General features: G+C 44.4%; 1 protein-coding gene across 1 annotated transcript in view; it reads right to left on the bottom strand.

The window, feature by feature from the left end:
• Window positions 1-12292: 12292 nt before the first annotated feature.
• Window positions 12293-21834, bottom strand: part of DAPK2 (death-associated protein kinase 2) — a 156468-nt gene continuing 146926 nt past the window's right edge. The window contains exons 10-12 of the mRNA XM_006831551.1: window positions 16942-17031; window positions 16747-16830; window positions 12293-12663 (exon numbers count right to left, since the gene is read on the bottom strand). Of these exons, the coding sequence (XP_006831614.1) occupies window positions 12583-12663; window positions 16747-16830; window positions 16942-17031 (255 nt within the window). The 3' untranslated portion in view covers window positions 12293-12582. The remainder of the gene's footprint in view (window positions 12664-16746; window positions 16831-16941; window positions 17032-21834) is intronic.

Here is a 21834-nt window from a genome sequence, read left to right as displayed (position 1 = left end):
GCCACTGACAGGTTCCCTGGCAGGACCCTTGGGTTTCCATCCTGGTACCAGGGCTACAATAGCCACAGAGGGAAAGATGGTAGAACTGCTAATTTACCACAGTCAGCAGTACAAAATTACCAGCTGCTCCACAGGAGAAAGATGATGCTTTCTGCTCCTGTAAAGATTTACAGCCTTGGAAACTATATACAAGGTCACTATGAGTCGGAACTGACTCCAGGATACATAACCAACCCACCAATCAACCAGTTAACACCCAGAAAAGAAATCTCACTCCAGCATTCATTTGGGAGCTTTCCAAAGTTCTGTAATGGGAAGATATAAGGACAAGTAAACAGAATACTAACCTATATCTTCATTTTGCTTCTCTTAACAGCAGCTTTGCTGTTGTTGTTAAATGTTGTCGAGTCCAAGGAGCAGCTGGTGAGCTTGAACTGCCAACCTTGTGGTTCAAATGGACCTTGTAGTCCAGCGCATTAGCCCGCAGAGCCACACTAGGACTCCGAAGCTTACTTATCCCTTAAAGTCAGAGTAAATACTAAACATGCAGTCTTCCAAACTCCCAGTCAAAAATAATGACTTCTCCCATGCATTTCATTTCTCTTTTGTCTCTCTTTAGCTCTTATTCCCTCCTCATTACTTTGTCTTTCTTGTTCATCCATCATGGGTTTCCTCTAAACAAGAGGCAAGACCCAGTCCGTCTCTGCCCTCAGAGTGAACATCGTTGTTCTCCATGTGCCTAGCCAAAAGTCTTACACACAATAGGTCAACACAAATGTCTATTAAACTGAGCAAGTCCATGAGGAACAAGTATGCTGAGACAGGGTGTCTGCCCAGTGACTGGTTCTGAGGCACTGGTTCTTTTTTGGCCTATTGACAGTCTGAGATGCTGCAGCTATCCTTTGACATTTTAGATAATTCAAGAAAGGACAAGTCATTCATTAATTCATTCCACAAGGACTTACTGGGCATCACAGGTAGTGTGCAGAAAACAACCAATAAGAGAGACACAGTCCTGCCCTGTGGAGCATATGGTCCAGCAGAAGAGACTGACATTCAACACTCATGTAGTTCTAAAGTATGTCGATAAAAAGTTTTGTTGTTGTTACGTGCCGTGGAGTCAGTTCCGACTCATAGCTACCCTGTACATGGTTTCCAAGGCTGTAAATCTTTACGGGAGCAGAAAGTCTCACCTTTCTCCACAGAACAGCTGGTAGTTTTGAACTGCTGACCTTGCGGTTTACAGCCCAATTCATAACCATTACGGTACTAGAGCTCCTTGTTGTTGTTGTTGTCAGGTGCCATCGAATCGGAACCGACTCATAGCCACCCCATGCACAGCAGAACGAAACAATGTCCAATCCTAGGCCAACCTCACCACCACTGCCACACTTGACGCCATCAATGATGCCACCTGGCCGATCCATCTCATTGGGGGTCTTCCTCTTTTTCTCTGACCCTCCATCTTACCCAGCATGACATCCTTCTCCAGCAACTTTTCCCTACTGACAATATGTCCAAAGTATGAGAGACGGAGCTTAGCCATCCTGGCCTCCAAGGAGCACTCTGGCTGCACTTCTTCCAAAACAGATCTATTGGTTCTTTTGGCAGTCCATGGCACTTTCAGTATTCTCCTCCAACACCACAACTCAAAGGCATCAATTCTTCTACAATCTTCCATATTCACTGTCCAGCTTTCACATCCATATGAGGTTATTGAAAATACCATGGCTTGAGTCAGGTGCAACTTAGTCCTTAAGTTTACATCTCTGCTCTTCAACACTTTAAAAAGTTTCTGTGCAGCAGATTTGCCCAATGCAATACGTCGTCTGATCTCTTGACTACTGCTTCTACGAGTGTTGATAGTTGATCCAAGAAGAATGAAGTCCTTGACAACTTCAATCTTTTCTCCGTTGATAAGAATGTTATTTATTGGTCCAGTGGTGAGAATTTTTGTTTTCCTGACATTGAGATGCAACCCATACTGAAGACAACTATCTGGCTGACTAATTGGAAGAGATCCATATTTGTGCCCATTCCAAAGAGAGGTGACTCAACGGAATGCGGAAATCATTGGGCAATCTCTTTGATATCTCAAGTGAGTAAAGTTTTGCTAAAGGTAATACAGAAATGGCTACAATCATACATTGACAGAGAACTTCCAGAGGTTCAAGCTGGATTCAGAAGAGGCCTTGTTGTTAGGTGCCATCAAATTTATTCCAATTCATTGTAACCCCATATGTCAAAGTAGATCTGCCCAAAGGATTTTCTTGGCTATACTTTTTATGAAAAGAGATCACCAGGTCTTTCTCCCACAGAATTGCTGGATGGATTTGAACTGCCAACCTTTTGGTTAGCAGCTGAGCACTTCACTATTGCACCCCACTTACATAAAAAGACAGACTAGGCAAATAAATGCACAGAAACCAAAGTTTATTAGGGATGACCAGGGATGGGAGGGTGAAAGGGGAACCTTTTCCCCTTTTTCGGTGATGGAAAAATCTCATTGATTACAGGTAGGATGGCACAGCCAATTAATATCATTGCTGCCAATAACCTACACACCTGTAATAAGTTGATTTGGCAAAACTTGGCCAATAGATATATTTACAACAATCACAAACAAAAAAGAAAAAGCTGCGGAACCTGCTTATATAAAACAAAACACTTTGTAGGATTTGGCTCCTTGGTTTGCAGGTTTCATGGGCCATCCCAGTTAATTAGTCTAATAACATGTTTAGTGCTTCTATTCTACCCCTAGTTCATTGCATAGTGCCTGGGGTCTTAAGATTGTAAGCTATCATAAAAGAAAGGACAACTGAAGTCTATTTGCCTGGAGAAACTGAGGAAAAAAGAGACCCAGGAATAGGAGGAGGGCATGTGTGGATTGGCATCCTGGTGTGGTGCTGTACAATAAGCACTGGACCACAAGGTCGGCAGTTCAAACCCACCAGCAGCGCCTCAGAAATTCTACGCAGGGTCACTGTGAATCGGTTCAGATTCAATGGCACTTAACAGCAACAATGTAGGGAATGTGTGGCTAATTACTTCCATGAACAATTGCCGCCTTTGCTATGAGAGCAGAACTGGATGGTGTCTAGCTATCATTATTAAAAGTTTTGATAAAAGATTCTACAGAAGAATCCTGATTACATTGAGGGAAATGCAGAACAGAATTTAAAATTTTCATGGAATCCATATTTTCTGAAATACTCTTTAAACTTTAAAGCAAAGATATCCCTGAAGACGTCTCAAAATCCAAGGATAGCTTGGTTTGGCGTAAAATATATCTATCTTGAGCTTAGTGCTCTTTTAAGATCTACCTGCATGGTATCAAATTGTCAACAGCCACTCAAAGGATTAGGTAGAAACTCAGGGAGCAGTGAATTTATGTTAAAGAGAAATTAATAACTTAGAAAAGGAAGGTGTGAATGGTTGTATGGAATGGAAGAATGTAATCAGTGCAACAGAATTGTACATGTAGATACTGTATGTTTTGGTGTAAATGGAGTCCTGATGAGGCACCATGGGTTAATGTGCTGGACTGCAAAGTTGGTTTGAACCACAAGATCAGTGGTTCAAGCTCACCAGCCGCTCCTCGGAAACCCTATACAGAGAGGGTGGTGGGTCTTGGTACTCTAGGCCCAGGAGTCTGGAGCACAAGGAGAACAAAGACCCTGAAGGCTGAAGTAGCAGGAGGAGGAGGAGGCTGCTCATGAGAGAGCCTGAGGCCATCTTCAAGATTTTTTACTTTAAGATGAGAAATGGGAGAAAAGAGAGAAACAATGGGTTTGCTTTTACTTTAAGAAATGCTGTTTAGATAATGGAACAAGTCATTATCAATGAAAAAAAGGGGCAAAAAAGACCTGAATTGAGCACTGATTGCCTGGCACACCATTTTAAGGTGAGTGGAGTGTGGCTGCTGCTGTCTGCCTGCCAAAGGAGAAACAAAGAAGAGACAAGTTCAAACTTCCTTTCTTCCTCTCCCCTTGTGTTAGTCCAGGTCCTCTGAGAAGCAAACGCTGAGATGGAATTAGAAGTGCAAGAGACTTTGGGGAGGATGCATGTGTGCCAGATAATAGAGGGGAGGGATCAGAAGTATTCAAGGGAGGTGATGCAGGTTTGACACTTGAGAAAGGAGAGAGGGGAGGAGACTCCCTTGGAAATGCTGCTCCGAGAGAGTCTCAGTCAGGAGGATGAGGGTCCTAGAGCAAGGGTTCCATTAGAGGGTCTTAACTCTAAAGCCTCCCTGCCCCTGCTTCCTGTCATGCTCAGTTACTGCTGAAGACAGTGGCCAAACAGGAATACTGCAGTGGATCCAGATGGTGCTGGGGGCTGCTGGCTAACAACACTCCTCCTCACATGTTCTCTCTCTCGAAGGAGCTGCATGGCATCCCTGTGTGGCTGCCACAGTCTTCTCGCCTTTCCTTCCTCTCTTCATTCTTTCCTTTCCTCCCCAGATTGTTAGTAAGCATTCTGTGCGTCAGGCACCAGTGCAGGTTGTGGCACCTCCAAAGATGAATGCAACACAGATCTTTCCTCAAAGAGTTCCCAGTCCAGAATGTTCCCTCTCATTCACACATGGAAGTCTTGCACATTGCTTCCTCCTGACTGCCCAGCCCCTCAGGCAGACCCTGCAAACATCCCTCTGGTGCTGGCCAGAGACAAGCACCCCACCCTCCAGAACCAGCTCACAGGGGGCAAAGTGCACAGCTAAGCTAAGCAGTCAAGTCAGTGAAAGTCTGAGTTTGGAGTTTTAAAGTATATTTGTAGATTTCATTGGCAACATAAGTCTTTCCCTCCTCACATTCTGACCCACGGTTGTTGTTTAGATGCCATTCAATCGATTCTGTCTCCTAGTGTCCCCAAGTGACTGAGTAGAACAATCCCCTAGGGTTCCGTAGGCTGGCATCTTTATGGCAGCAGATCACCAGACCTTTCTTCTGCAGAGCCGCTACGTGGGTTTGAACCTCCAATCTTTTAATAGAAGCCAAAGACTTAACCACTGTGCCACCAGAGTCCTGGTGTGACGCTGTGGGTTAATGCATCAGACTGCAAAGTTGTCTGAATTGCTAGGTCGGCGATTCAAGCTCACCAGCTACTCCTTGGAAACCCTATACAGCATTACTATTGGTCAGAAGCAACTTGACAGCACTTAACAACAATGTCCCTAAAATTACGAACACTTTTTCTGATACATAGTAAAACCAGAATACTTCATTTATACACAAATACCTTTTATAACCATAGCAAAGTTATTGTTGTTGTTAAGTGCCTTCAAGTTGATTCCAACCCTAGCAACCCTGTATAAGATTTCCAAGGAGAAGCTGGTGAGCTTGAACCACCGACCTTGTAGTTCAAATGACTTTGCAGTCTGACGCATTAGCCCACAGCACCACATTACAGCATCCCAAATGTTACTTACTGGGTGGGCACCGGTACCAACTCTTGAGTAAAATAAGACCCAAGGCTTCCGATGTCCAATGGTGCCTGGAATGTAAAGCCCTTCAAGATGCCAGTCCTTGCTGTTGTAGGCATGTGGTGTGCCCGACCTTAAATACCCAGGTGGTCAGTGTCTGGCCTGGCCCACAGCCTCATTCCTAAAGGTATTCAGAAGCTGTATATGAAACTAGAAGGCAAAGCACTTGCTCTGTTTAAGTAAAGAATCAAACATGTCCATATCCAAAACAAGAAAACAGGATAAAGAATGATGTCTACCTTTTGAGGAAGATGACACCGGTGTTCAGGCAGGGCCCTGCCTCTGATCTCTCCAACAGGGCTCCCTAATTCTAGGACCCTTCTGGAATGGTGAGGAAAAGATCGTCAGCAGAGAGTCTTTGTATCCAAGATAGGAGAGCACTGGGCATCAGTGAGATGGAGAAAAATTCCTCTTGCTTTTTCCTATTCTTGCTGACCAGACATCACAAAAGTTTGTTGCCAATGAAGAAGTAAGAGATGCTTCTAGTCTACAGAAGTCCTCCACCCAGGAGCCAGGAGACCAGTATTGAGTTCCACTAATGGGCATGCTCAGTGTTCTCTCAGGGTGTCATATTGACCCCATCTCAATTAAGTGAAATGCTGCTCAGATCAGGTAATCCATAGTATTGTCATTAGCTGTTCAGCATCATAGCAACATGCGAGCCTCCACGGACAGATGGTGGTGTCTGTGCATCAAGTACACTGCCTGGGATTGAACCCAGGTTTCCTGTATGGATGGCGAGATGTCTACCCTGAACCACTAATGTCCCCATCAGAGTACCATTGAATTATGCAACTACAAGTCCTTATGTTTACAAATTCCTTTGAAGTTAACCAAACTCCTTAATAAAATCAGGGCCAAGTAACATTATTTCACCATTTCACAGAAGAGAAAGCTGAGACCCAGCAAGGTTGAGTGATAGAGTCACTGTCCAAGAGCAGCGTGTCAGCATTAGGACCAAGCCCAGGCATTTTGACTCGGAGTGGTGAAATGTAATAAGGATTGTTAAGACCTACAAAATGGAATTGAGGGAAGTCATAGATTATCCTCTCAATTTGGAATGAATGGAACAAACCCAAGTACAGTCTCACCCAGGAACAGGGAAATGGCCCAGAGGGCTTTTCAAACCCCGTAGTAGCTGAGTTTAAATCTTGAGATTGGAAGGCAGTCTGAGAACTAGCTGGAATCCTTAGGGAAACTCCAAGGGAGTGAGGAGTAGATAGGCAAAGCTGGGAGGTTCCTATACCTTCTCTGTAAAATGGGAACACTCCTGCTCAGGTATGCTCACAATGGATGGTGTGATGACCTTTGATCTTGTTGTTAAGTGTCCTGGAGTTGGTTCTGACTCATAATGACCCTGAATAGGGTTTCCAAGGAGCAGCTGGTGTGTTTTATTCTACAGCGTCACATCAGGATCTAGGTGCTAGTAAAAGAATCCAGAGAAAAGCCCACCATGGAGTCACAAGGGCTAAAGCACACTCAGGGACGGTCACCACACAGTGGCCATATCTTGTCCCCACAGAGGTCCTGGTGGCATCTGATGACTTTTAACACTAATTTTTTCCCACATCACTTTCCCCTTTCATTATTTTTAATGTGATATATAATACATGTAAGAATGTTGGTAATGAATCTGTAAGTTGAAAAGCTTAATGGTAAAATGAACTCCTCTGAGCCCACTGTGGAACTTGGTGTTGCCTGGGACTCTCCCAACAGCATAGTGTCTACCCTTGTGCTCCTCCCAGCCACCCAGAAGTAAACTTCAGCCTGAATTTTGAGTAAGTCATTACTTTTCAAATATAGTTTTATCACATTTGCATATCTCCCTAAACAATGTATACTATGGTTTTATTTTTGAGCTTTATAAAAATAGTACTATACTGAACATGGTTCTCTCGGATGCTTTCCCCCCACTCTACTCTGTTTCTTCAGGGAAAGGAGCAGACTTTGGATTTGGGAGTAAAACTGGGCAGGCATCCAGGGTCCTAGGACCGCAGCTGTGTGATCGCATGCCAGTGTCTTAACTCTGCTGCACCTCAGCTTCCTCATCTATATACATGGGCTCTCACTTTCCATATAAGGTTATGAGGTGGGTTAAATGAAATGCCATATGTGAAATGTTCCCACTACAGAGAAGGTTCTTAAAAAGTACTGTGAGCTTTTTTCTTCTTTCAATTTCCCTCTGGCTCAGCAGCGGAGATCATTTCCCCACGGCAGGAGAGAAACTCTTACAAAATTATTCTTCCCTAGATAATATAATCAACTGTTATTTAGTTTAAGAGCAGGAAATGTGAATTTTATTCCATAAGGAAAGTCATTATTAAAATATGGTTTCAGCTATATATTATGGCTTGCTGAGGGTAGAAGAGGAAGAAAGAAGAAACTAGTGGGAGAGAGGAGAAAAAAAAAGCAAAACAAAGAAAAGCATCTTAGAAATTATTAATGAAAAGTCACCGTTGTTCATAGCTCTTCAACTGCTCCAATCTATAGGCCTACTAAAGTTTGCTTAGAATAGATCATCTCAGCAGAACACCAGGGAAGATATTACTCTTTAAGGTGCAGCAACAGTGAACGGGACAACGTCAGGATGACATCAAGCTGGGAACCAGATGGAAAGAAAGTTCTACACACCTGTGTCAGAATCTCTGGCAAAATCCCAGTATTCTATTTACTTCTTTTCACATATACCTACTTTGGTTGTCATGCACAGGGCTTGATTTTTCTTTAATAAAGATTTTGGGTTTTCATTTGTTGTTGTTGTTAAATGCCATCGAGTTGGATCCAACTCATAGCAACCCTATATAGGTTTTCTGAGGAGTGGCTGGTGAGTTTGAACCACCGACTTTGCAACTCAAACTGACCTGGCAGTCCAGTGCATTATCCTGCAGCGCCACACCAGAACTCCATGGCTTTCATTTACTTTCTTTTTTTTTTTTTTTCATTTACTTTCCCAAAACCTTCAGCAAATAAATACATGCATGGAAAAAGCAAATGCACTCTGAGATCTGGAGTCAGAAAAGTCAATGGCATTGACATTAAAACACACTGCACTAAAATATTTATATGCGTACTTGTGAAATATTAATGCAGTATCCTGCAAACACAGAGGAAAACACTCTAGGATAGGACACCATCAGACCTATTTTAAGAGTTACCTTTTAGCCGAGCACAGTTGTAATCACTGGGAATGTTCCATTTACCTCAGAGCACATGCTGTCAACCTTTCAGCCTTGAAGCGTCAGCTGGTCAATACATCTTCAGAGGCACCAGAACACACCTGGTTCCCTTGGGCCACTCCTTCTCACACACAGAGGGAGGGCAGCAGTCATCTGTCAGCGGAGAGACCACAAGGACTGGGAGCTGGGAGGTCTCTGAGGTGAGAATGCAGGATGTGCATCCTCAAAGGCCCCCTCCATCCAGCCTGGCCTCTGATTCCCAAGGGATTCTGGGAAACCCAGCATCTACCGTCAAACACGAGACATCTGCGTTAAGGAGGAACTGATCAATAGTGCTTTACCTGAGGGGACTTCAAAAAGTTCAGTTCATGGAAAATTGGAATTGAAAGATAATGGAAATTTTCTGTGAACTTTTTGAAGCCCCCTTGTATAACTTGGATGGGAGGAAGACTGAGAAGTACAGTCCGTGAGCAGGATGTCGGAGTCCTGGATTCCCAGAATATGGCTGCCTTTAGGACAGGACCACGACTGTCCTGCTCTCCTTTCTAACCCAGAACAGAAAACAAAGCCAGGCCCACAGTGGGAGCCCAAAAAATATGGGTTCACTGACTGGTACTTGGCTACTGAAAGTGTCCTAGAGCAGTGTCCTTTAATGTAAAAAGATGGACAGAAACAGGTGTGCTCATTTCCTCCATTTCCAAAAACAAAGACTGAGAGAGGGAGCAGCAAAAGTAACAGTCCATTCATTTCTTGAAAGGTCTACGCCGGTCTATCAGACTGCAGAAATGAGCTCTATACTCGGAGTTAGGAAATCTGAGGTTTTAACAGACTTGTTCACAGACTTGTCGTGTGGCGCAGAACTTGACACTACTCCTTTCTTTAATAAAATGGAGTGGCTGGGTTTCTGTGTGCTTGCTGAGTTGGTCTCAACACATAGTGACCCTATATGAAAGAGTAGAACTGCCCCATAGGGTTTCCTAGGCTGTAAACTCACCAGCCGCTCCTTGGAAACTCTATACAGGGTTGCTATGAGTCAGAACCAACTCGATGGCACTTAACGATAGTAACAATTTTTACAAGAACAGACCTTATAGAATCAGTATGAGTTAGAATCTCCTTGACAACACATAACAATCTTTATAGAAGCAGATCACCAGGTTTTTTCTCCTGGGTGGGTTGAACTGCCAATCTTTTGGTTAACAGTCAAGCACTCAACCATTATATCAGCTGTAAGGAGCTCTGGTAGAGTAGTGGTTACGAATCAGGCTGCGAACCTTAAGGTCAGCGGTTCGAAACTACCAGCTGCTCTGCGGGAGAAAGATCAGGCTTTCTACTCCCATAAAGATTTACACCCTTGGAAACCCTGTATAGGGTCGCTATGGGTCGGAACCGACTCCACGGCACTTAACAACAACAACAACTCCTTAGTGGCTAGCCTGAGTAAGTTCTAAAAGTCATGATCATGATTGGAAACTTGAGGCCGGGTTTGTCAAAGCCATTCATTCCTCTCCTTTCCCGCGAGCTCCTGTTCTAGAACATTCCCTGATGGTTATGTGACCAGCCACAGCCACAAGCCCTGCAGGGAACTGCAGTCAGTAGTTCTCAGCCTCAGCTGTCCTCCAGAAGTGGAAGTGAGGCACAAAGTTAGTTCTACCAGAGAACTGAGGAGGTTTAGGAACCGAAGGTCAACTTCTTATCTTCAACAAATCACTTCCTCTTGCAGGTCCACTCCATTTCTGTCAAGAAACTTTGCTGACACTGGTTTGCCTTTTTGTCCCAGGAGCCACTTTCCCTGGATCCACCCACTAGATGAAGGTAGTTGGCCCACACTCTTCACGTGATGTATTTTTAACTAGCTACTGACAAAAAGAATGAATGCTTTTTTAAAAAAAAGAAAGACCAGCCTTATTAGTTGAATAGAGACTGACACAACCTCACAGACTGTGGCTCTTAGTCACCTTTCAGGACTGGAACTGAACTCACCCCTGTAGCTAAATTTTTAGCCGAACAATAGACAGGTCCATAAGAGGAACAATAACACGAGTGAGGTATGATCAAAAGGGCAGCATTTATCCAAGGACAAAGTTCAGGAGAGTTAGGGAAGAAGGACAAATGGAAACAGAAAACATAGGGAGGTATTGGGATAAATGATGTTACATTGTGGGTATCACAATCAATGAAATGAAATAAAACGTGTATGAATTGTTGAGTGGAAAACTGATCTGTTCTGTACACCTTCATCCAATTCACAATAAAAAGTCAAAGAAAAGAAAAAGAATAGCTGCCTCTTTTTCTCCTGGACCCCCTTCTTTTCACCATGCTTTATTACCTACTCCTTCTCTATTTCTTGGGTCATTTCCTCAGCTCAGCCTCTGCATTCACCTTCAAAAATGTCTCTCCCTCTCTTTCCATCTTTTCCCATGAACTTCCTCTGTACTTCATCCTGGCTCTCTTTATTTCTGACCTTCAAGATTCTTTCCTTAGGTTTCTGGTTAGAAACCACTTTTTTGGCCTGGAAACCAGGGTCCACATTTCTGTGTCATTAAGCTTCCCTTGTTATATTCACTCTCAAGGGTCCAAGCAGTACATGGTGTTTTGTGTGTGTTTTCTCTCTCTCTCTCTCTTTTTCCCCAGTAGTTTCCTCTTTGCCCTTTTCTACATCTTTAAAAACTCATCTGCCTCTCTTTTGGCTATAGTTGGCAGGGGTAATGGTAGAGGGAGTAAAGACACTGTATGCTGGTATCTGGACCAACATCTGGGTTCTGGGGGCCTCTATGGAAGAATTCAGAAGGTTGGTGCTCTGCAGTTCAGAGGGGGTGGTTCAGTAAGACATGTTCACTTACACCCCAACCCTGGATATAATCCCCCACACAGGGTCATAGGTACCTGGGCTGAAGAAAATCAGATATTGTTGTTATTTTATTGTTAAGTGCTGTTGAGTCGATTCTGACTCATAGCCACCTTGCATAGGGTTTCTGAGGAGTGGCTGGTGAGTAGAAACCACCAACCTTGCAGTTCAACCAACCTTGAAGTTCAGTGCTTATCCTATAGTACCATGGATGCCCCTAAAAAAATCCAAGTATCAGGTAAACCAGAAGTTAAAGAAAAATGAAAGAAAAATTAAAATGTCACAAATGGATGGGTAATCAGCTGCTTTAGAAGATCTGATGTGTTGGCCAGCCTGACACTCTACCTACACGTGGGTTCTAGGAGGTCACAGAATTGGTCCCTCACACCCCAAGTTTCACTTCACTCATTCGTCCTGTTCCCATGAAGGGAGGTCTCTGTCTTTCTGGTGTAATTTTTGACCTATTTGGTTCTGACCTCCTCCCAAACACCTCACCTTGTCCCTGGCCAGTCATTATGACAGTCAAGCTCTACCCACAGGGATAAAATGTAATCTCCCTCCCTTGATTAGACGATAGAGTGACTGGACCCAGGGTTTGCCCTTTGCCTGACATTTGGTTCTCTACCATTAGCCTGGCCCAGCTCAGCAGCTCAGCTTCCAGGAAGACAAACAGGACTTTGAAAGAGCTGACCTGGGACTCACTTCTGTCCAGTCCCCCATGTGGTGCCATAACACATCTACACACACAGCTCCAGATATGAATGACATTTGTTTACATAGTTTTCTAAGGTCCACACCCCCATCCCAGATCCTGAGGTTGGCAGACAGGTGAAAGCCAGTTTTGTGGAGAATTAGGAGCTTGGAGAATCTCGAAGCCTCTTCTGAAGAAGACAGCCACAGCTCCCACGGTCTCCTGGAGCCCATGCACATTCTTCTGAATGCTACAGGCCTTTCTTTGTTGCAAAGTGCTCAAGGATGCGGAAGGCCTGGATGTGAATGACAGTCTGGGTCTAAGAGTCTGTGAAGAACAGAGTCTTCTCTGGGTCTGGGCCTCCCAGGGGTCACGACAACCAGGCCAGTTAGGAGGTGCTACTCCTCCTCCGGGGGTGGAGCGCTTTCCTCTTGGCAATTTCCTCTTCAGTGTCACTTTCACAATTCCTCTAAAGAAAAAAAAAAAAAAAAAAAGACCAGGGCAGGGGTTATAAGATGCCAGGAATGGGGTACAGCTCTATACCCGAGCCAGATACCTGTAAGTCAGGGAAGTGAGGGAAATGAAAACTGAAAGGAAGTCTAAGCTGCTGCCCAGAGATTGGTGTAGCGGCCAAAAGGAACAGAAGGACCTGAAAGGAATCAGGAGGAAGGAAAGCTGCTTGGGCACCTAAAGAAAATCAGGCACCAGGAGAGGCTAAATTTTTAAAATGTTGTTGTGTGCCATTGAGTTGGTTCTGACTCATAGCCAATCTACAAAGGGGTTCCAAGGCTGTAAATCTTATGGGAGCAGGAAACCTTAACTTTCTCCCATGGAGCAATTGGTAGTTTTGAACTGTTAATCTTGCAGTTAGCTGCCAATGCAGAATCCGTTACATGAAAATTATACCTGGTGCCTTTTGTGGCTGTCACATAATCAAGACCACTTGGATATTTGGTCTGTGCGTTGAACTCAGCATGAGAGATGGGGGCTATTGGGTGAGCCATTAGGTTCTCCCCAAGGTCTGATGGCCCCCACTTAACACCTCCTCTTTCTTAACTGACTTAGGCTTCACTTCAGCAAAGGCGGTCATACATTTCTTTCAGGGAAATGGCTTCTGAGTTACAGTGTTATGAAAGAGAAAAATGGAGTGCTGACCTTCAGTTCAAATGTGACTAAACCAAAGCTGAGAACTATTGCCTTTTCATTCAGTCCAAACTGGTATAACATAAATATTAAGGTTATTACAACAGGTGCTAATTCAGAAAGCCTGTTGCTACTGAGTCTAATCCGAATCATGGTGACCCAATGTGTTATAGAGTAGAACTGTTCACTAACTTTTCTTGGCTGTAATATTTACAGAAGAAGATTCTCAGGACTTTCTTTGTTCAGTTTAACTGGGTGGATTCAAACCATCAAACTGGGGGGAGAGGTTGTCCAAGGAATTCCTACTAATGGAAATACTAACAAACATTGTCACTTTAGGTTAGTGGTCAACTGCCAACCATATGTACCACCCAAGGTGTCCAGAAAGTCTTAAGCATAAAAAGGCTATTTCAAATGTCCAGTTTTAATGCTTTCTAAACAAATGGGCCTATAATGATAGGCACATATTCTTTCTTTTTAAATTTTAACACATGTCCCTTTGGGAAAATTGTAAAATAGGTGTTTTGGACCCAATCCATTTCCATTTATAGGGTATACTATTGAGTTGAAGTTCTGGTGTGGTGCTGTAGGATCAGCACTCGACTGTGAACCAGTTCAAACCTACCAGTTGCTTCTTGGAAACCCAATGCAGGATCACTATGAGTCAGAAACAACTAGATGGTACTTAACAATAACAACTGAGTTGATGGTACTGAGTGTTTGAGTAAAAAAAGAACTATTTCTAAATGTTTGCGTAGGGCAAAAATTTGAGAAAAACTTTATAATTTAAAAAATTACTTCCTGGTCCTTTCTCACCGTGGACTGCATTATATCAAGCAGTAGGGTCAAGGACTCAGCCTAAAAGGTATGCCCGCTGCCTGTCACACACATTCCCAAGGCCTGCTCTCCTTCCCCCAGTCTGAGCCAGTTAAAAATCCAAGGTCAAGATCAACTTCAGCCAAATACATCCTAGACCAACCCAGCTAGAACAATAAAAATAATTCAAGCTCTGCTGAATAGCAACTTTTTCATGTTAAGTAAGACCCAAACAATAAAAAAGTTCAGCTAGGGGAAAGTCCATCTGTCATTAAGAGGGAGTTTCAGAGGGAGAGAGGCACCTTTTTCTATGAGAGCCAATGAGGAAAGCCACAAGGGAAGGGGCCCAGCTCAGCCTGAGCCACACAGTTGTTTCAAGCCTGTTGTGTGCCATTGAGTGGATTCACATTCATAGAACCCCTACAGGACAGTGTAGAACTGCCCCCATAGAGTGGCCCAGGCTGTAATCTTTACAGGAGTTTATCACCCAGTCTTTTCTCCTGAGTAGCTGCCAGTGGGCTCGAACCGCTGTCCATTCAGTTAGCAGCCAAGCTAACTGAATGGACATTTATATGAATGTTTAGCCATTATACCACCAGGGCTCTCTGTTTGGGGACTTCAGAGCCATAAATATTTGAACCCTGAACAAAAGCAAGAATCAACAAGAGCAGAGGCTCTTGTTGTGTGTGGAGAAGTACAAAGGGGCTCCATGTGCTGTGCATTCTGAGCTGCTGGGCTGACGGCCTATCATGAGCAGAGTTCACTCCTTTACAGCTGGCCTCAGCAGGGAGTTCCTTCCATCCTGACTTGTGCCTTCCCAGACACTCCTGAGCCTCCTTCACCACACACAGTGGGGAAAGGCTGTACAAGGAATTCCTATCAATGGAAATAGTAACAAACATTGGCACTGCATTTTAAGTACCACCACTAATAATCACTGTTAACACTTGTTCTAAGAATATGTCACCATTTAATTCTCACGACTACCTTTTGAGATGTTGTTGTTGTTAGGTGCCATCAATTCAGTACCTACTCATAGTGACCCTAGGCCCAGCAGAATGAAACACTGCCCGATCTTGGGCCAACCTCACTATTGTTGCCACATTTGAGTCCATCAATGCTGCCACTTGGCCAATCCATCTCATTGGGGTTTTTCCTCTTTTTCTCTGACCCTCCACCTTACCAAACAGGATATCCTTCTCCAGCAACTGGTCCCTCCTGACAATATGTCCAAAGTATGAGAGATTAAGTTTGGCCACCTTGGACTCTAAGGAGCACTCTGGCTGCACGTCTTCCAACACGGATCTGTTGGTTCTTTTGGCAGCCCATGGCACTTTCAATATTCTCCTCCAACACCATAACTCAAAAACATCAATTCTTCTATGGTCTTCCTTATTTACTGTCCAGCTTCCGCATGCATATGAGGTTCTTGAAAATACCATGGCTTGGGTCAGGCTAACCTTAGTCCTCAAGCTGACATGTTTGCTCTTCAACACTTGAAAAAGGTCTTGTGCAACAGATTTGCCTAATGCAATATGTTGTTTGATTTCTTGTCTGCTGCTTCCGTGAGTGTTGATAGTTAATCCAAGAAGAACGAAGTCTTTGACAACTTCAATCTTTTTTCCATTGATAAGGATGTTGTTTATTGGTCCAGTGGTGAGGATTTTTCTTTTCTTTACATTGAGATGCAATCCATACCGAAGGCTGTGCTCTTTGATCGTCATCAGTAAATGTTTTAGGTCCTCTTCACTTTCAGCAAGCAAGGTTGTATCATCTGCATATTGCAGGTTGTTAATGAATCTTCCTCCAATCCTGATGCCACGTTTTTCTTCATCTAACCCAGCTTCTTGGATTATTTGCTCAGCATACAGGTTGAATAAGTATGGTGAAAGAATACAACCTTGTCGCATACCTTTCTTAATTTTAAATCAGTCAGTGTTCCCATGTTCTGTTCGAACAACAGCCTCTTGGTGATAGGGACGATTATTATTAACCCCATTTTATAAATGAGGCCATTTTGGCATGGAGTGGTTATGTGAGTTCCCCAAGATCTGACTCCTGAAGTCACACTTCTAACCTGTGTATTATAACATTAACCTCTCATTTTAAATGTACATAAACTACATACCAAACTTATCAAATATTATTATTATAGATAATGCTAACCTTAATCGAAGCAGAAATGGAGAAATTAAGAAAAGGTTGTAAAGCTCCCATTCTAAGCACATCACTTGTGTGTCAGGGACACTTTGAGATTGTCTGAGCTAGTGTCATGATCCAGAGCTCCCACAGTCCCCAGTGGGCTTGGGAAAAGGCTGGGGTTAATGGAGTGGCGGCAGCAGTCCCTTTGGAAACACCCAGAAAAGGATTTGAGAGCCTCAGAAGTTCGTTCTGCCCCATCAGAGAACTTCCTGCCAGAACCACCCCTGAGGTCACCCTGAACACACAACTTAGTGCTTATCACACTGGCCACCACCAGGAACTGGCTGGGAATCGCTAAGAGCCACCTGCTTCACTGTGTGTGGCGTGGGAGTAGGGAAGAATGTGGAGAGAGACAAGGAATCTCCAAGAAGAGGTCACTCCATTTACTCACCACGTTCTCATTTGGCCTCAGGTGCACCTTCTTCATCAGGGAGCGGGTAAGGTGGTTACACAGGGAGACGATGCTGAAGGAGAGCTGAGGGAGGGAGAGAAGAGACACTTCCAGGTGAGAATTTATCCAGAGACCTGGAGAGATGCCAGGAGCCCTGCCTGAGCCCCTGCCCTCCACCCCAAGACCTAGACACACCTTCCATCGCCTGCGAACATACTGCTTCTTGAAGTTCTCCAGATTGACCACAGACTCCCTGCGCACCATGGCTTGTTGGTTGTCTACAGGCTGAGAGACAAAACAGAAAGTGGAGGTTGATGCTGGGTTTCTTATGATACCCCTGTCTTTGCAGATTCCCCTAATCACACGCCATCCTTTGCCCAGCCCTGTTGCCTCCTCGCTGGGCAGGGCATACTGTTGGAATGGAGCCATGTAGCCATAGAGCTACTGACGTCTCAGCTTTTCAGAAGATGCCCTTGGTGCTCCTGAGCTATTAGGACCACTGCCAGACACACAGGCCTGCTTGGCCTCTCCTGTAGGGAAAGACCAGGAGACAGGAGCATCAATCACAGAGCCACTTTGAAGGAAAGGGTCATTTTACAGTAGTTCAAGGGCACCCCTAAGTCCTGGGCTTTGCAAAACAGATGCCTTGTTGGCAGACAGGGCATTGTCAGCTGTCACGGGGTCAGTCCCGACTCATAGTGACCCCATGGACAATGGAACAAAAAGCTGCCTGGTCCCGCGCCATCCCCATGTCGGTTGGGGATTCGACCATTGATCCATTGGCTGGTTTTCAAAAAATAGGTTGCCAAGCCTTTCTTTCTACTTCATTTGAGTCAGGATGCCCTGCTGATCTGTTCAGCATCACAATAACACACAAGCCTGCACAGACAGATGGGTGGTGGCTGCACGCGGGGTCAGACTTCTGCATGTACGAAGAGAATTCTGCCACTGAGCCACCAATGCAGCCCAGACAGGGCATTGCCCAGTTGCCATCAAGTCAGTTCCCACTCATGGAGACCTCATGTGTTACAGGACAGACTCTCACATGCCATAGTGCTTTAATGGCTGTAACCTTTCAGTGACAGAATAACCAGGCCTTTCTTCCAAGGTACCACTAAGTGGGTTAGAGCTGCCAATCTTTCTGTTAGTGGTTGAACATGTAACTATTTGTACCACTCAGAGCATTTTTGTTGTTGTTATTAAGTGCTGTTGAGTCCGTTAGATTTATAATGAGATCCTGTATTGGATTTCAAAGGAACAGCTGGTGGGTTTGAACTGCTGACTTTGCAGTTAGCAGTCCAGTGTTATCCTACAGTGCCACACTAGAATTCCCAGGACATTGCTGTTGTTGTTTTTTAAGTGCTATCAAGTGGGTTCTGACTCATAGCAACCCTGTATAGAGTTTCCAAGGAGTGGCTGGTGGTTTTGAACTGTCAACCTTGCAGTTGTGGTCCAGTGCTTATCCTATAGCGCTACACCAGGACTCCATCAATACTCCATTAAACAAGTAAACTGAAGGAAACCAGGGCATCAGTGGGAATCTGGAGAAAGGCTGGCAGTTAAGGCTCTGCTTAAATCTTGCCTTCTCCAAGAAGCCTGACATGGATTGCTGAGTCTGCTTTCTCATCTGTAATATTGAGATACTAACATCATTCATGGGGTTGTTTGTTAGGGATTCAATGAATACAGGTATGTAAAATGCTTCGCTTTGTTGTTGTTGTTATGTGCCATGGAGTCGGTTCCGACTCATAGTGACCCTGTATAGGGTTTCCGAGGCTGTAAATCTTTGTTGTTGTTGTTGTTAAGTGCCTTCGAGTCGGTTCCGACCCATAGCGACCCTGTACAGGGTTTCCGAGGGTGTAAATCCTTACGGGAGTAGAAAGCCTCATCTTTCTCCCACGGAGCAGCTGGTAGTTTCGAACTGCTGACCTTATGGTTCGCAGCCCGATTCGTAACCACTACGTTCCTTACGGGAGCAGAAAGATGAGGAAATCGATTGTCGTTAGTCTTCTTGCTTTCTCCATTGTCTCTTGAATTCCCCCCTTTATAAAATGGAGTTTCCTTCCTTGGTCAAGAGATGAGTTTCAGGGGTTCTATGAACCACCTGAAATTATCACAAATTTTTGTCTATAATTTGCTCATAACATTATTATTCAAAATAGCCCCAAAGTAGAACAACTCAAATGTCCCTCAATGGATGAATGGATACACAAAATGTGGTATATTCATACAGTGAAATATTGTTCAGACACAAAAAGAAATGAAGTGCCAAGAAATACTACAACATGGATGAACCTTCAAAACCATGCTAAGTGAAAGGAGACAGACAACAAATGTCACATACTGTCTGGTTCCACTGATATTAAATGTTCAGAATAGGCAACTCCATAGAAACAAAAAGATTAGGGGTCATCAGGGGATGGATAGAAGGAGGAAATAATGGGGAATGACTTCGACTGGGTATGGGTTTCCTTTTCAGAGTGGTGAGAAGTTTCTAGAATTAGATAGTGATGATGGTTGCATAACTGTGAATACACTAAGTATCACTGAAATGTACAGTTTAAAATGGTGACTTTTCTGGTATGTGAATCATCTCAAATTGAAAAAAATGAAAAATGACTATGTATAGACATGCAATTCTTCTGTGGAGAATCGGTAGATTTCATTGATTTTCAAAGGACTCCATGGCCTCAAGAAATGAAGAATTGCCTAAGATGATAAATAAGGTCCTGTCCAATTCTGAGATTTCTCTTTTCTCATACAGTCTTGTCACTGAAATGCCTCATTTGGCCCTTGGACAAGTGTTTAGGGAGGTGGCTAACCGATTCTATTAGGCACCAAGAAGCCACTAGTGCATATCATGACCCATAATGCTCTGCTCTTGACATCTTTAGGGAGGCAGCCCCTCCCATGTTACCACCTTCCACCCCTGGAAGGTCTCCATGTGTTTCAAAGCCCAATTCAAATGTGACATCTTCGAAGACATCTCCTTTTTGACATGACCAAAGAGTACACGTGTTCCTTTACTGCATATAGCACCTGCCTCAGGCAGCTCTGCATAGAGTATTCTACTGGAAAACAATTTTGGGCACAAAAAGAAACTGCTTCATGTTTATGCCACTATTCCCTTCCCCCATCCCACCTCCACCTGGGCCCTACAACCGTAAATCTTTACAGGAGCAGAAAACCTCATCTTTCTCCTGAGGAACATCTGGTAGTTTCGAACAGCTGACATTGAGGTTAGCAGCCAAACTCATAACCACAACGCTACCAGAGATCCTATGGTAGGGTGATTATGTGCTGTGGAGTCAGTTCCAATTCATGTGACCCCGTACAGGGTTTCCAAGGCTGTGCATATCTTTGCGTAAGCAGAAAGCCTCATCTTTCTCCCGCCGAAGAGATGGTAGTTTCAAACTTTTGACCTTGAGGTTTGCAGCCCGATTTGTAACCACTATGTTACCAGAGCTCCTTAATAGTGTCCTGTTAAATTGTTTCCTTGAGCTGCTAAAGAGACCAAGTGGGATGAAATCCCAGGACCTGAGACTTGCTCATTACCACTGATGAGAGGGCCAGGTCCCTGGATCAGCCCAAGGAATCAATCGCTATGGCTTGTGAAGATCAGCAAGACAGTGTTCTGTGGGGAGTCAGGGGTCAGGGAGGAGAATGTGTGTGATCTTCACAAGGATGAGGGAAGAGAAAGCTGGGGCTGGTCAACCTCCAAAACTGGAACTCAGTGATTTGGGCCAAAGAGTGCAGGAGGGAAAAGAGAGGAAGGCCGGGAGGAAGCACACAGAGAGGGAGGAGAAGAGAAAATGATGAGGGTGCTGAGGAGCCCATCAGGCCATCTCTATCTCTCCCCACTCTCTTCTGAACTACCTGTCACCTCCTCTGCTGCACCTGCAAGCCCAGCTGTGAGTCTAGATCCCCCTAAAAGGGAAATGCAAAAAAGGGCATTTTAGTACCAGGCTTGCTCCTTCTCTCAAAGCCTTCCAGTGGTTTCCCAGTTTCCTGGGAATAGAACCCAATAAGCTCATGGAGACCCCAACAAGGCCTGTACTGTCTGGCTCCTTCTCCAGCCTGGTTTCCTACCTCTTTTCTTCCTGCTCATTCAGCTTTCACTGACAGGTCACTTCGCTGTTCCACGAACCCAAGGTCTTGGGGTCTTTGTACTGCTCAAATGTCATCCCAAGGGCCCTATGACTTACGACAACCAGGTCCTACTTCTTCAGTGCACATGTCACTCCTGACACTTTATTCTACTTTTATTTGTTGGTTTATGGTGAGCCCTCCCTCCCACACACACTCTGCAACCCCAATTCATGAAGCATTTCTACATTTAACACTGATGTCCAGAGCAAACAGTCCCATTTGGCCTACATGTATGAATGGCCTTCAGGCCAACTCTTGTAGAGGACACTGTAGTGTGCATGTAGAGTTGGATAAGGCAGAATGAGTAGACTCTGAGAGGAAAGGAGACTATTTTGTCCATTTATTTACTGGCACCTTTGTCCAGGAGAGGGATGGGCACTTTGGCCAAGCCTCATGCCTGAAAGGTTAGCATCATGTAGGCTAGGAAAGACCTTGACTGAGGACCACTCCCCCCCCCCACCCCCTTCAACTGGCCCAGCAATGCCAGGCACTGAGCAGTGGGGCCCAAAGAAAGCCATTAATTGGAGGTGAGATGATACAATCACCTCTAGGACCCAATCTATATGCCACACACATCAGCATACACCCCAAGAAGAAGGCCACCCTGTTCTAAATCTGCCAGACTGGCCTTTCCTAATCAATAGTTTCTAAGAGGTTAACCAAGTGCTGACACTGTTAGCTCAGCTTTGAAAGTCAAGGGGTGTGAATCCTGCAGCGAACTCTGTTTCCAGAAGGAATGCGGTGCACTAATTTTGGTTAAATTGGGGAAAGTGTGGGGGACACAGAGGGATACTCTGCCTTCTAACACTCCCCTGTGTGCAAATACTGTGGATCAACTGACCAGTCTCCTAGGGTGAGTGTCGTGTGTTGGGAAAATGTTGGGAAGGGAGGCAAGAAGAAAAGAAAGATATGGCTGAAGTCAGGTTTTGTTTTTTTAAA

Source organism: Chrysochloris asiatica, unplaced genomic scaffold, assembly GCF_000296735.1.
Source record: "Chrysochloris asiatica unplaced genomic scaffold, ChrAsi1.0 scaffold00004, whole genome shotgun sequence".
Taxonomy (NCBI): domain Eukaryota; kingdom Metazoa; phylum Chordata; class Mammalia; order Afrosoricida; family Chrysochloridae; genus Chrysochloris; species Chrysochloris asiatica.
This window is presented reverse-complemented; position numbering and strand designations above follow the sequence as displayed.